Below are 16,161 nucleotides of genomic sequence, written 5' to 3' on the forward strand. Positions count from 1 at the left end.
AGGCAAGATTTTCGTGGACGGCCGAAGCCAATAGTGCTTTCGAAAAATTAAAGCAAGCATTAACGCAAGCCCCAGTTTTGAAATTTAATGAAAATGATGAGAATTTAGAAATTTCAGCGGATGCTTCGGATTATGCGGTAGGAGCGGTACTTTCGCAAAATCAGCAGCCCGTGGCATTTTTTAGTCGAAATTTAAATCAAACACAAAGAAATTATTCCGCGACTGAGAGAGAGGCACTTGCAGTTCTGTTAGCAGTGCAAAAGTTCCGAGTCTATTTTGGAAGGGCGCCAATAACAGTGTATTCTGATCATGCGGCGGTAACTAGACTGTACTCAGGGAAAAATCCAAGGTTAATAAGATAGGCACTCAAGTTACAAGAGTATAATCTGGTAATCAAGCACACCCCCGGAAAGGAAAATATCGTAGAAGATGCCCTATCCAGAAGAAAAATAGATGAAGAAGGTAATACTGTAAAGGTGGCAATGCTCACAGCATGTACGATACATTCCCGAGAAACTGTAATAACCGAACTGGGTAAGGATCCTGAATTTAAAACATTTATGAGTATTTAAAGGATCCTGAAAATTTTAGCCACCAAGATATTATGGCGATAAGAAATAGGGCGGCCCATTACGAACTAATAGATGGTCTATTATTTTATACAAAAACTACGAATTCCAACAACGAGTTTCGACCTGTTATCCCAACTAGTCTTAGATTAAATATACTGCAGGAGTTAACGACTCCCCATTAGCTTCTCATGCTGGTATTCGAAAAACCATCCAACGCGTACGCGAAGCAGTTTATTTTCCTGAACTGCAAAAGTTAACAAGGGCGTATGTCCAGTCCTGCCCAACATGTCAAGCAGTTAATTATATTAATTTCCGCCCGGCCGGGTTTCTAAATAGCATTAAATCCGAATTTCCAAATGAAATAATTGGCATCGATTTATTGGGCACTTTCCCAAAAAGTCAGTTAAATAAAAGTCGGTATCTCCTTGTTATGGTTGATCATTTTAGTAAGTGGACCGAAATTGTTCAATTAAAACGAGCCTCCGCGAAATTAGTTACTGATTTTATTTTAAATAAATATATTTTAAAATACGGGGCGCCCCTAAAAGTTATATCGGATAATGGTCCTCAATTTGTAAGTAATATATTTGAAGACATGTGCTAAAAACTGGGCATACGTCATTTAAAAATGATAACGTATCGGCCGCAATCAAATATAGCGGAACGGGTCAATAGAAATATAGTGAAAATTATCCGTAGTTATGTTAAAAATTTTCATAAAAGCTGGGATAATTAGCTTTTGCTAATTCAATGAATTAGCTTTTGAATCAATGAATTAGCTTTTGCCCTTAGGACCGCAAAACATGATACGACGGGCAAAACTCCTGCTGAGTTATTTTTAGGCAGAAAGATTATAACGCCGTTAGATAAATTATTTTATGTTCAACAAAGAGCCCCAGAATTTAAAATGGGTGATATAGAAAAATTAATTAAAGAAGGAAAAAAGAACACTGAAGTAGCACAGAGAAAACAGAAGCTTTATTATGATATGAAACGACGGGGAGTAACTTATAAAGTAGGAGATGAAGTGTTAAAAATTAAGCATTCACTTTCTTCAGCACCAGAAGATAAAACTGCCAAGTTTTTTCCACGATTTGAAGGACTATATGTCATAGAAAAAATAACTCAGGCTGTAGTGGTGTTAAAAGCCAGGAATGGTGAAACATGCTCCGCAAACATTGACCAAATAAAACCATTCTATAATCGTAATAAAATGCCAATATTTAAAGATCTTTTGCAGGATCCGGCACGGAAGGCACTGCAGGCACAAGCTCCAGAGGTGGAACAACGACAATCACAAGGGCAAGCCATTAGGAGGCAGGAGCAATTGAAAAGAAAGTTTCCCCGTTGGAAAATTGAAGCTAACAAAAAAAGAAGCCGTTCCACCGACCAGAAAAGAGAGAGCACGACCACCCCCAGAATGAAGAAGGGAGAAGTACGACGAATGCAAAGAGAGCCAGGAGAAATGACGGCAACTATAACCCGCCTCCAAAACGGAAGATCTACCCATCGGATAGGAGTCTACGCAGCAAATGTCGACGAATTGATGAAGGAACACCAGCTGCGGAGGCAAAGAAACAAGGAAAATTTGAACAGCCAGCAACGAGATCCAAGCAGGAACGAGAGAGAGTTGTCCCGGTTCTGCCAAGACCAGCTGCCATCAAACGGCCGAGACCACAGGCAGAGGCTAAAAAGAAGGTCTTCAAGGGTGACCGCACTGGAAGAAAAAGAATGCTCATCGAGGAAGGAACCGAAGGGCGAACCCGCACAAGAAGGAAGATAAACCAAACCGTAGTCTTCGCTACCTTCCAGGACTGGGCAGAAAAAAGGATGTCCGAATATCACAAAGATATGTAAAACTTTAAGTTACTTTGAAACCTTAAGTTAATTTTTCATTCTTACTGTAAGTGGCAGAATTCAAGACGTTTTACCTCATGTGAGGTCTACCTTTATCGCCAAAAAGGCGAGAAATGAGTTGTTACCTATTTTGGTGTTATGTTTTTCAATTACTCGCGAGTAAAACTAAAATTAATGTATAATAGGAATGTGTAAATACTTGAATATTGTAAAAGCATTGATAATCTTTGAGAAAGGTACCTTAAGAAAATTGTAAAAGTTATTGTATAAAATTTTATTTAAAAGATTCTGGCAAGAAAGAAGTTTTAGTCTGAAAGACTTTTGAAATGTAGTATTTCAATGTAGAAGAATAGGCACTTGCTTGGAGTGAGTGAGTGAGTGAGTGAGTGAGTGATTATGGCGCAAAAACCAGAGATGATTATGACGCGCCAAACAAAAGATGAGATGATTACAATTGATGACATTAAAATTCAATAAATAAAAACAAGTAGATAAATGTACCAAATCCAGAGGATGAAGTCATATAAAAACAAGTTAAAAGCACATATTAACATTCAAGACACAGTCTTCAAAACAAATTACATTTGGTAATAAAAGCCAATCTCTTTTAAATAATAAAATAAATTAGAATTGACCTCTCTTCCGATTAAACGGTCGAGAGGTAAGTCACAGCTATTAAAATATTTCTGGCGAAGACTATTAAAACATTGACACTCAATTAAAATATGACGAACAGATAAACAAACATTACAATTAAAACAAACAGGCTCATTTTCAGCTTTAAGAAGATAGCTATGTGTGACTCTGGTATGACCAATTCTGAGTCGAGTCAAAAGAACGTCCTCTTTACGATTTCCAGCAAAATCCCAATGCTCAATTCTAGGTTTGATGTTTCTCAACTTGTTGTGATGCTGAACATCCCAAATTTGCTGCCATTTTTTTCGTATCTTTCCCTTGATGACACAGCAGATGTCTCTAAAAGGGATAAGGCGACTGGACAGTTCGACAGCAGATTTTGCCGCGATGTCTGCAAGCTCGTTTCCCTTTATTCCCGTATGCCCGGGAACCCAGCAGTACAGGATTTCATATCCTCGTATCATTAAATTTCTATGAATTTTGAGAACATCCACTACCACAGGATTCTGAGCGTTGGGAAAAGCTTCCAAGGATTTAAGAGCACTATACGAGTCTGTGTAAACTATGAACTTTTTGTGGCAGAGCTTTGAGATGTACAAAAGAGCATAATATATTGCAGTTAGTTCAGATGTTAGGACAGAGAAAGCATGGTGCAGGCATCTGCCCTCTATGTAATTTTCAAATACAAAAGCCATCCCGACATGATCATTTGACTTTGATCCATCTGTGTATATCGGATAATAACTGCTATATTTGTGCCTGTGCTCAGCGAAAATTTGTCTGTAAACGATCTCGTTAGTGCTCGCCTTTACGTGATGTTTAAAAACATCAAGAAGCTGGATCCGTGAATTTTCCCAAGGTGGAATTTCAAAATTCTGTACTGCTTGGGGGTGCATATCAGAGAGGGAGAGTTCCTCAATGACAGGGCGAACTCTTAAAGGGAAAGTAGGAACACAGGATGGACGTGTTTCAAATAATGTGTTACACTCATTATCAAGTAAGCACAGCTTATTGGGATGTTCAGGTTGTGATAGAGTATTAAAATATTGCAAAAGGGACAATTGCTCACGCCTCAGATAAAGTGATGGTTCGTTACAGTCAACATATAGGCTCTGCACAGGAGAAGTCCTGAAAGCTCCTGAACAAATCCGCAGACCTTGATGGTGAACAGGATCCAGTTTTAACAAAACAGATGACCGAGCGGATCCATAAACAACTGAGCCATAGTCCAGTTTAGAGCGGATAAGCGCTCTGTAAATGCGAAGCATGGAGCAACGCTCTGCACCCCAGGAGGTGTTCGCCAACACTTTTAAAATATTTAGTGTTTTTAGACACTTCTTTCTCAGGTTTAAAACATGAGAAAGGAAAGTCAATTTTCGGTCGAACGTCACTTCTAAAAATTTTACTTCAGGCGCAACTGGAATAATTGTACCATTCAAGTATAACTCAGGTTCAGGATGGAGTCCTCGCTTCCTACAAAAGTGCACGCAGACAGTTTTCTGTTTCGAAAATGTAAATCCCTGTTTGTCTGACCATTCTTGGATCTTAATCAGAGCCATCTGCAGTTGCCTCTCTACATATCTCATGTCTGCTCCTCGACAGCTAATCTGCAGATCATCAACATATAGAGATCCCAAGATGGTGGGAGGAAGTTCTTTTAGTACAGAATTTATTTTTAAACTAAACAGGGTTACACTGAGCACACAGCCTTGAGGCACACCCTCTTCCTGTTCAAAAACATCCGAAAAAACAGAGCCAATTCTTACTTGAAAAGTTCTAGTGTTCAAGAAATTTTGAATGAAAATTGGTAGGTTGCCGCGCAAGCCACTCTCGTGAAGATCCCGGAGTATACCGTATCTCCATGCCTTATCATAAGCTTTTTCAATGTCGAAGAATATCGAGACAAGGTGGCTTCTTCTTACAAATGCTTTTCGAATAGATGTCTCTAAGAGGAGCATGTTATCTACAGTTGTTCTTCCCTTTCGAAAACCACTCTGATAAGGCGATATAATATCATTCTTTTCCAAGAAGTAGACTAGGCGGCTGTTTACCATCTTTTCAAACAGTTTGCAGAGGCAACTCGTAAGGGCAATTGGCCGATAGTTGGAGGGATTCCTTGGATCTTTCCCTGGCTTAGGAATAGGAATGACAACAGCTCTCCTCCATGCACTGGGAAAGGCATGCTCCTTCCACACCCTATTGTAAAGAGTGAGAAGGGCATTCAGTGACTTACAGGACAGATGCTTTAGCATTTCATAATTCACTCCATCAAGACCCGGAGAAGACCTATGTGTCTGCAATAAAGCACTCCTTAATTCAAGCATAGTAAAGTCTCTATTGTAAGGCTCAGATTTGGAAGAGTTGAATGCGATGGGATTTATTTCAGAGTGCTGCTTCATAGAAAGAAATGCAGGTGTATAGTTTCTGCTGGAAGAAACGGAAGCAAATGTCTCACCAATAGTATTCGCAATTTCTTCTATGGAGCTAATCACTCGGCCATCTTTTTCCAAAAAGGAAAGTGAGTGGTCTTTATATATGCCGCATGCTTTTTGAACTTTTTCCCAAACCCGCTTGCTAGGCGTGGAGGATGTTATTGACGACACATATGAAATCCAGGAATCCCTCTGGCTCTGCCTTCTTACTTTTCGTGCATTTGCTTTGGCTCTTTTAAAGGCTATGAGGTTTCGCAGAGTAGGATATCTACGAAAAATACCCCATGCTTTTTTCTGTTTTTTCAGTGCTTCATGACAGTCGCGATTCCACCATGGTTTTGAATATTTTAGTAGTTTTCCTGATGTTCTAGGAATCGAAAGCATAGCTGCCTGAATAATAGTATTAGTAACAGCTTCAACAGCGTCATCGATATGCGCATCTTCTACCATTTCATCTGTGAGCTCTGCAATGGAAGAGAAGAGTTCCCAGTCTGCCCTGTCCAGTATGAATCGAGGGGATCTCGACATGGGGTTTGCTCCTCTTCGTGCAAGAGACACAAGAATGGGATAATGATCACTGTTGTAAAGATCTTTACCCACATTAAAAGTGCAAAAAGGCAACAGAGATGGTGAACAGATGGCAAGGTCGAGAGCATGGAATGTTTTTGAAGGCTCATGGAAGTAAGTATCTTGCCCATTATTGAGGAGACAAAGGCTATGATCTTCGATCATCTGCTCAATTTGTCTTCCTCGGCAATTAGTATCCTTACTACCCCAGAGCGGACTATGGCCGTTAAAATCTCCTATTATGATGAAAGGCTCAGGCAGCTGCTCTAAAAGACCATTTAAATCTTGCTGATCAATATGCTCATTTGGAGGCAAATACAGAGAAACCACTGTAGCAACAAAATCAAAATTTGTTTGAGTAGCGACAACTTGGAGGGATGTCGTCAAAGAAAGCACATTTGAGGGATAATCCAGTGAGGTGAGGAGACCTACACCTCCACTGGCACGCTCACCTGCAATGTTGTCTTTCCTGACGAAAGAAAACCTCCGAAGTTTTGCTTGTTGTTCCGGTTTTAGATTTGTTTCCTGTATTGCGAAGCATAAAGGTTGATGAACATTGATTATAGCTTTGATGTCGAGCAGATTTCGGTGGAAACCACGACAGTTCCATGATACGAGGGTGGCCATTATGAATAGTTTTTGTTCTTTCTGTGCTCTTGTTTGGTTTTTCGTGGAAGTAGATGCTTGGGAACTTCCAGACCCTCTTCTACTTCCATACCGTCTGAATCCGCAGATTCAGAAACCATTCCATCAAGAGAGCTATTGCTGGAACTTCTATTTTTATTTGTTTCTTTTCGTGTGGTAGTTTTGGGTTTGCTTTGAATTACTATTTCTTTATTTTGTACTGTATGGGCTGGGTTTTCTTTCTTCTTGTTGTTTGTAGTCTGTTGAGTTTTGTTTGGTGGCGTCTGCATACTAACTGATGTTTGGGTAGCAACTGAGCGAGATTTTTTAAGAGCATTGGCGTAAGATGTATTTGGTCGTAGCTGTGTGCTTTGGACTAATCTTCTGGCTTCGGCATATGAGATGTTCCTCGTAACCTTTGCAGTCTGCACTTCTTTTTCCAATTTCCATTTTGGACAGAGGCGTGAAAATGCTGGGTGCTCACCCTTGCAATTTATACAAAGAGGCGCAGCGGTACAATTTTCAGAATCGTGGCCAATCTGTGAGCATCGGGCGCATGTGAGGCTGCCACGACAAGACGTCTTAGAATGGCCGAAACGCTGGCATTGGAAGCATCGCATAGGGTTGGGAATATAGGGTCTTACGGGACAATTTAAATATCCGGCCTTAATATTCTTAGGCAGATCAGGCGTGTTGAAGGTAAGGATCACGTGTTTCGTATCGATCAACTTACCTTCCTTACGCATCTTGATCCGCCTAGCACCGCAGACATTTTGGTCGGATAGCTCGGAAGCGATCTCTTCTTCAGGAACATACAGAAGGTCGAATTCCGATATAACGCCACGACAATAATTCAGTGTCTTATGTGCTGTTACATTGACATTCGCTTGCCCAAGTTTAGTTATTTGAAGTAAAGAAGCAGACTGGGTGACTGAGATTGTATCAATAAGGAAGTCTCCGGAGCGGAGACGCTTTATATTTCTCGGCTCACCAATACAAGACTGGATGTATTTGTTAATCACGAAAGGAGACATCTTATGCATTTCGCCAGAAGGACTAGAGATGACTAGGAAACGGGGACTATTGTTATGATTTTTTTTATTTGCATCTGTCCGTAATTTTTTTGCAGAATTTTCAGAACTAGATTGAGTGACTGGTTTAGTAGTAGACTTTTCAGAACTAGGTTGAATGATTGGTTTATTAGTAGGTGGTTCAGAGCTAGGTTGAGTGACTGGTTTAGTAGTGGACGTTTCAGAACTAGGTTGAGAGACTGGAGTGACTTCGAAGTCTTTGATCAGAAAAATTTGAGAATTAGCCATATTGAAATAAGAAAAGATTCGGGTCCGACGGCCCCGCCCACCACGGAGCCCAACAAGGGAATACAGATTCCTGTGTTAGGGCTAGCCGGACCTATACGCAAACTGAAGCCCCACAGTCGGCTTTCCCGAAAGCAGGTACTCCCGAGAGCTTGACCCCAAGCCACTGACACAAGGACTAGTGACCAGCCGATTGACACCCGTGAGGACGACTAAGGTGCCTCCCGTTTAGCTGAAGCAGAGGCCAAAGCAGTGTGTTGGGGACAGTACCTCGCCCCTCAACTACCAGGACCCTCCTTTCCAGCGACACGGGTCTCCACGCACGGCAAACACGTAGGCAGTTTTCTCGCCACTCGAGAACTGGAGACAAGGTCTGTTCCGGCCTCTCGTGACAAGCCCCAAACTCCGTAGAGAGAAACCACAAGGGAGAAGGGAAGGGAAAAAGATCCAGCCAAGAGGAGAGGAGACGGAAAAGAGGATAGATCACTGGGGCTCCAGGATCGTGACACCCGTCTCACCAAGAAGATGATCCCCTGAAGGGCTAGGGTACCTCGGGATTGCCACACCCGTACTCACAAAAGTGAGCCCCTGAGGGCGCACTTGCTTGGAAAAGAATAGAAGTTAACAATGTACTACTAATGTATGTTTCAAAATGCGTAAAATTAACGGCATGTTAATATGTCCTTATATACAATGTGAACTGTTATTTTAAACGTTAAGAAATACTGTGATATGTTAAAAATGAAAGTGATGCCAAAAATTTTAACTTATTAGTGTGACTGTAAAAAGAGCAAATTATTGTGAATATGTGTTAAAGGTTGAATGAATGTAGTTAGGCTCTCTGACGCTACACTTCAGAGTTAGCCACTTTTCAGAATAGTACCTCAGGGTTTAGAGATTAATATAAGGTGTGTTCTGTGGTCTTGTTATGTTGAATTTTAACACGTTAGTGTTTTGATTGCAGGCGGTAGTGTTGAACACTTGTACATAGACACGTTCGTGTTTGGTGTTTTCCTTTACAACACATGTCAGAGAGCACGGGTAGATAATTAAATTACGTCATGAATGAAATAAGAATGTTAAAACAGAAATATAAGCATTCATGTTACTTGCCATTTAATTGTGTAACATTTCATTAAACTAGTTTTCCTTCCAGATCTCTGGAAGGAACCAGATTTCAACTAAGAACTCCTGTTTAGATGCAGTACAGATGAAAAATCTTGTCCAAGGAGTTGATAATGTAAAAACGACTTTTTTAATTTCTAGTTTCTAGTGAGAAATGTTTGTAAAAGATTGGCCTCGCGTTAGATTCTAGAGCTAAAAGTTTTCAACAAGGTCGTTTTAGACCTCAGTTTCAAACTAATTAACTCTGGAGGGAAGTATCTAAGGATCCTAAGTTTTACTAACGTTTATTTTATTTTAAATCTTTACTATCACTTCTTATTTTCTACTTCCGGCCAGAATTAAAAGCTTTTAACTTATTTATGCAAATTTGTCTTGCTAACGCCAAGTACTTAAGTTGTGGCTTTTTGCCAAGCAAGAGAGAGGAAGGAGCTATTAGAAGCAGGCCGCTTGCCATAGTAGTTTTACTCGGTTGCTGGTTGCCTTCAAGGCCAGAGGTTTAATCCTCGTGATAATTTTAAACGTATCGTAGTGTTAGCAGTTCTCTGTACTACATACGGCTTTTTGTTAATTTACGGCCAATCTTGGAGTTAGGCACTTGTTTATCAATCCAAAGTTAGTTTAGTTAGAGTTTTAGTTAATATTTTTTATATTCTTACGTTCAGACCACAAGTGGTTGGTCTCTGTATTCCGAAGTTCCGGAAATCATTGTAAAGAGAGAGAAGTAAAGGGTTTCGTATACCCTTCCTGTGTGTATTGTCTACTTCCCAAATTTATTGAACATAGCTTTAATAAGCTGCCTGTTCTGAGTCAGGACAGTTAATGTTCCCAAAGCAAGTAAAGAGAGGAACAGAACCTGATAATATTAATGGCGACGTTTGCCAATAAAAGGGGCTTGATGATGTAGTTGTTCTTTGCTAGTGCTGCTATGTCTAGTACAGAATTCGCGAACTTCAGAGCCGTGGTTTGATCGCTAAAGCAATCGAGTCCAAAACAGCTGTTACTAACGCAAGCGATTTTAGAGATATGATTCTTGGGCGGCGAGCGCAGCTTCCCCATACGCTCGTCGATTTTATATCTCGAGTATGAAACTCTTAAATTTACCATATGAGATTTGGGTGAAGAGGACGTTAACTTACTATTTACTGAACAAGTGTATGAAGTTCTATCATACAGAACCACACTAATTTGTATTACACTGCAATTGGAACCAAGCATTATTCACTATTCGGCTCAATGTCTCATTTTAAGTAAATAGCATTTGATTCAAAAAGTTTGGGCTCTTTGCTCAGAAACAGATCCCAAGCAAGTTTACCTTATTTGCGGGAATTTTTAATATTGTAACCTCACTAAGACTTTTAGTGAGACGTTTCTGTAGGGCTAATGTTTTCAAACGATTCAAGCTATCTAAAACGACGGAAAAGGCAGATTATGACAGGCATAAGAACAGGCATTTTTTGAGTGCTTTAGGAAGTACCAGGAGCACTGAGCAAGTGTGTGTGTTTGATGGAAGTAACTTCGAAAGTGATTTAATAATAGTTATTTATATTATAAACAAAACTGATCTATAACAACTTCGCATGAGCTTCCACAATTATAAGAATATTTCTAGAGATTAAATACTAATAATTCAAAGCAGGAAACCAGCATAAAATTATAAATATTTGCATTAAAGAAATATTATATATCACTGCCCTAACTACAGTAGACCGCATATTTGAAGAAGAGTACTCTCCTGACGACGAAATAACACAGAGTGTTTCGAAACTCATAGTCAAAAATTTAAGGAATATTATAAAGCATCTAAACAAGCAATTTTCATCAAACAGTGCATGGGCGGGAGCAAACGTGAGCCGCTAGGAGGTATCAGTTACTGTCACATGAAAGAACGAAATACCAAACGGGTAAAGGAGGTACTAAATAATTTTACTGACAGCATGTGTGGCAAAATTGCAGAAGCTGCTCAGAAGAGAGACCGCCTGTGGCAATTCAGGCGTTACACCGGAGACGTTGCAAGCAGCGCACCTTTTTAAACACACCCGGTATTACTCGGACGCCGCCGGTAGCAACAGAGATCCTAGCAACTAGGTCCTTGTTGGAGTCGATGGGGCTTTCGTAGACAAGACTTTTCAAATGGTCCCATAGAATAAAGTCCAGATGGGAGAGATCGGGGGAGCGTGGCGGCCAAGGTGTAGGCCCACCCCGACCATTCCATCGCCCTGGGAATCTAGCGTCTAAAAACTCTGGTAATACCTGTTGCACATATATGAGGTATGTTCTGCTGTCTAATCGGAATGGGAGAAGGTATGAGCCGATCAAATAATCACCCAAAATGCCAGCCCGAACATTTACGATAAAACGTTTCTGATACGCATGAAGACGTGTGTCGTGCGGATTACTAGATGCCCATATGCGTATTCGAAATGCCTTCACGAGTAAAGCTGCATTCGTCCATGAATAACACACGTGCACTAAAAGTCTGGGCTAGTAACTGTTGCAAAAACAAAAGTGCAAACTCGACACGTGGCGCATAATCTGCAGGTATCATAATCTGCTTGAACTTTCTGCACACGGTAGACGTGTAATCCTTTATCCCGTAGTGCTAGCCAAACAATCGAGTAAGACGCATTTACGGCACAGAAAACTTCTCGTGTGCTAATATCCGGACGATCTTCCACTTTTTACAGAATGTCCTCTACAACTGGTGGGGTCCGCAAACTCCTGCCACGCTCTATAGCATGCATACCGGTGGCAAATGATCCCGTTTCACACAGAGACCGATGCAATTGCTCGAACATTTTTCAATATAGGACGTGTCTTCTTGGGAAACGCTGCCTGTACAGTCTTTCGGCTTCCAGAGCATTTCCATTCGAAGACCATATATAAAATGCATGTCTGCCTTTTCTTGATTACTGTAGATCGACATGCCTTCTGAAATGTACGCTAGAAATGATGATGTGTAAGAGAATATGCGCTTTTTGTTTTCGATTACAGTTCCGTCTAGCGGCTCATCGCTTGCTCTCAGCATGCATTTTATAGTGAAAATTGCTTGTTTAGATGTTTTCTATCACCCATTAAATTTTTGCCCATGAGTTTTGAAACACACTAAATAAAATTAATTCATTTAATTGCAGTGCACATTATTTGCATATGCTGTCTTTCCAGCGATGCACATAATTTTGTAAGAGGCAACGTTTTTAGAAAATGGGATTTTTTTTAATGTGCGTCAGATTGCAATGCTAACAATGTTATGTTTGCGCATAAATAAACAGAAATCCCGTTTAATTTCCTCTAGCAGGAAACTAAATAGTTTATATTTTCTTAGGTAAGATTTAATATTGTACATGAAAGCTTGAAAAGAACGATTTTATGCGTACTTACTTTCTGTAGGCCGTTCGATGTGACATACATAACATCAAATGAAACCACTGATCGGTAGCCTTCTGCGTCAAATTCTATTAAACCAGTCAAACCAGGTATCTGGAAGTTTTCCTAAATAGCGAAACGTAGATAAATTGTATCTTTCTCTGATGAGATATATATGAATTAAAATTGTGCAATGTTAATTGAAATGGTGTTTTGTTGAACGTGGACTATTTTAAATTATTCTACTTGCGCAGCAACGTTCTTGCTCATAATGTGGAAAATTTCTCATTCAGTACATAAAAAGTACTATACAGATTTCTAAACAAAATTTTTTAAATAAATAAGATAGCTGCTCTTTGTAATTTTTAGTGTGCTTTATATTCTAATTTCCTCGAATTTCGAATACGACCCGCAAATATTTATTTGTCCACTTTACAGTATCTCGTAGCTGCACGATTCTTTGCTCAGTAAATAGCTGCCATTAATGAAATTATATTTAATTTTCTATTTACGATCTTTCATAACTGTGAACACTTTTGAAAAGTGGGGAGTTTTTTGTATTATTTTACAAGTTTAAATTATGAAGAACATAGAGTCCATCAAAGACTTTGCATTGCCTTAGAGATGAATAATTTTATATTTGCAGCATATATTAAGCAAGCATTATAAGACATAAAAGAGAATGTTAGTTTCTGTGATCTTCGATTGCATATATAATAAAAAGAGCAACTTTAAAGTTATTTATGTTATACTCCGAAAAGTAGCAATAAATTTCTAATCCAGTAAACATAAAGCTAACTAAAAATCACTAGAAGTAATTTTAAGAGTTTCCTGAAAATATAAAATAAAAGAAAGCTCGAATGTAGTTAGTGGTGCTTTTCATTCTTAGTTTTACTTCTTGAAAATTCATAAAACAGCATTCTGCATTAAAGTTAATCCCCTGCCACTTAAAACTGAATTACTTTTTATGTAATTTAAAACACCATTTAATCCGAAAATAGATTTGAAAGCGCAAAGTGCTATATCGTCTATTAGATTTTAAGATAAGTTGTTTTTGTGGGAAAATGGCATTATTGTGCATAAAAGGCACTAATACTGAAGTAAAATTTCTTTATTATAAGGCAGTTACAAATCCGTTATGTTAGTTATAACAAACATTATAACAGTGATTATTTACATTAGACTCAATTAAATAAAATACGAAATTTTAGCAGTATATCAAGTAAAGGATGAAGCACATATTTCAAGCAAAAATATGAAGTTTTAACACTTTGAGAGAAACTTTTAAATCATAATCAGGTACGATTATTATTAAAATCGCACTTTATTGCAATAATAATCGTACCATTAAATTATTATTAAATGTTTTAAATCATAACTAGGTACTTTACTATTATTAAAATTGCAATCAGGGATTGGTGCCTGAATTTAAACTGTCATATAACTCGCATATGGCTAAAATTTTGCGATGTCAGTGGACGAAGCCAAAGTAAGTTTAACAGTTAAGCAACAGTAAGTTAAAATATGAAATTAGTCATTTTTTTGACATGGATCTTCTTTTTGGTAACTGAATGCTGTGAAACATGAAAAAGGATGTGATAAGATGAGCAATACTTCAAAATATCCAATACAAAGACAACTGATTGAATCTCTGTGCAGATACAAAGACTTGACATTATCCATTTGTTGCAATCAGACTTTGCCAATAAAACTTTTAATACAAAAGAATAGGAGAAAGATGTAACATCTCTACTACATCATTAAAAAATTCACTTCTACATTGCAGAACTAGATTTAATGCGAAAAATATGAGGGATACCTTCGTGGAGGTCTAAGGGAAACTAGCTCATTTACACAAGTGAAAAATGCAGTCATTTTATTTGCTTCGGTTTCTACTTAGGACAAACTACTAGCATTCAGCGATCTTAGCCACTCGACTATTGGCTAGGCTATTTAATAAGAATAAATAATAAATAATAATCTTGAAATAGGAATAAACAAATGTGGATTTTAAGACAGTTTCTCTTGGTGTAAGCTAGTTTAGAGCTTTAGTTTTTTTTTTTTTCTAAATAGTAAATATAATTACATTATATTTGCATCTTTGATTTCAAAAAGTGAAAAAACTTTCAGTCAGCAAACTTTATGTATAGATATACTTAAGATTAACTGAAAATAATGCAGTTGAAGGTTATTCACGTCTACCTCTTTCACTTATCTGAATATTAATAAAGTTATCATAAACGGTCATTAACTGTTAAAATATTAAATGTACTATGCTCAAATACACTATGCACAGATTAAAATGTACATTTCTGATAGCGTACAGATTCTGACTTTGGTGAACCTATTATTTTACGTGAGATACAGTGTTCTCAACAACTTGCATTATATATTAGGCATATAAATATTTTGCTGAAAAATATATTCAAAATTGCATTTTGAATTTCTTATGTGTATAATATTTGAATTTTTTGTGCGTTTGGTCTTGGGATGCTCTGTATGTGAAACACATTACAAATGAAATTTTAAATAACTACCTTGCAAGTATTATAATTTATTATTTCTAAACATATCTCTTTTGGTTAAACGTATTGTGAGAGACGTAACATAACAGAAATCCTAAATGGTTCTACCAAGTGCGCAGAAATTGGCCTCTACTGATTTACTTTAAACTTATTTCCTTTTAATTAATGAAAGCGTAAAATAAGAATGAAGAAATGATCACTAATAATGTAAATAAATACCAATTCAAAATCTCTAAAATATGTACAGATAGGCTGATTCAAAAACAGACACTACTTGGAAAACACTGTGCACTTGCCAGAAGGCAAATACAGGAACCAGGATGTGTTAGACCGATATGCTACCATTTCACCCCAACAGCACAAGGATGGAATATCTTAATTACTTATAACTATAGAGTTAATTTTAGATTAAAAATTTTTTGGTTAATAATACGGTCCTGAACTAAATATATAAATAAAATTACGCTATAAAATAAAGAAAATCTAGATGTTTGCTTCATAAATCCATATTTCATACTGAAAGTCACTTTTTCAAAAGCATCATAATGTAGTATTAAACAAAATTTAACTAAATTATTAAAATAATAATTTAAAAAATGTATTAAAAATCTGCTGGAATAAACTAAAATTTTATCTTAATTTCAAATTAATTTTATTTGTACTTAGACATGAACTAGAAATTTCTAGCAAAATTGTGTCTGCACAATTACTTAATTATAACTGCAAGCAGTATTGTTATTTCATTAAAGTTAAAAGTTATTGAAGTTAAGCTATCACATTGATTTTGATTAGCATTATAAACCGGTGTTATGAAATAAATAAATCCGCAACATTTCAATTTACTATACAATTGATGAAATGATTGCAGAAAAAAGTATGGAATTCCAAGTATCTACTTACGCTTTTCATAAAATTAATGAGACTTGTTCCATCGATTCCTTTATTCATGGAATTACAAGAAACAGGTGGGATGCTGGTAATGTTCTTCGCCTGATTCATTTGCTCCAGGGCATGGGAAAAAAGAAGAACGCTGTCATAAACCAATGCTGCTTCTGTCTGACATGACAAAATGTGAAAATGGAAGCAAAATATTTTCGATACGTGTTAACAGAATCAAATTTTGTTGCACAAACAAAATAAAATA

General features: G+C 37.6%; 1 protein-coding gene across 4 annotated transcripts in view; it reads right to left on the reverse strand.

Moving 5' to 3' along the window:
- The window catches only part of LOC118189489 (glutamate receptor ionotropic, kainate 2-like), a 122,325-nt gene that overhangs the window by 43,382 nt on the left and 62,782 nt on the right, over positions 1-16,161 (reverse strand). For 3 of the 4 annotated variants that reach the window (XM_085815237.1, XM_085815251.1, XM_085815234.1), the window contains 2 exons: positions 15,918-16,073; positions 12,508-12,618 (listed from right to left, as the gene is read on the reverse strand). In XM_085815237.1, the coding sequence (XP_085671363.1) occupies positions 12,508-12,618; positions 15,918-16,073 (267 nt within the window). The remainder of the gene's footprint in view (positions 1-12,507; positions 12,619-15,917; positions 16,074-16,161) is intronic. The other variant, XM_085815246.1, reaches the window with a different exon arrangement.

The sequence above is a fragment of the Stegodyphus dumicola genome, chromosome 1, assembly GCF_044657685.1.
Source record: "Stegodyphus dumicola isolate Sdum_Otavi_A_Nest chromosome 1, ASM4465768v1".
NCBI lineage: Eukaryota > Metazoa > Arthropoda > Arachnida > Araneae > Eresidae > Stegodyphus > Stegodyphus dumicola.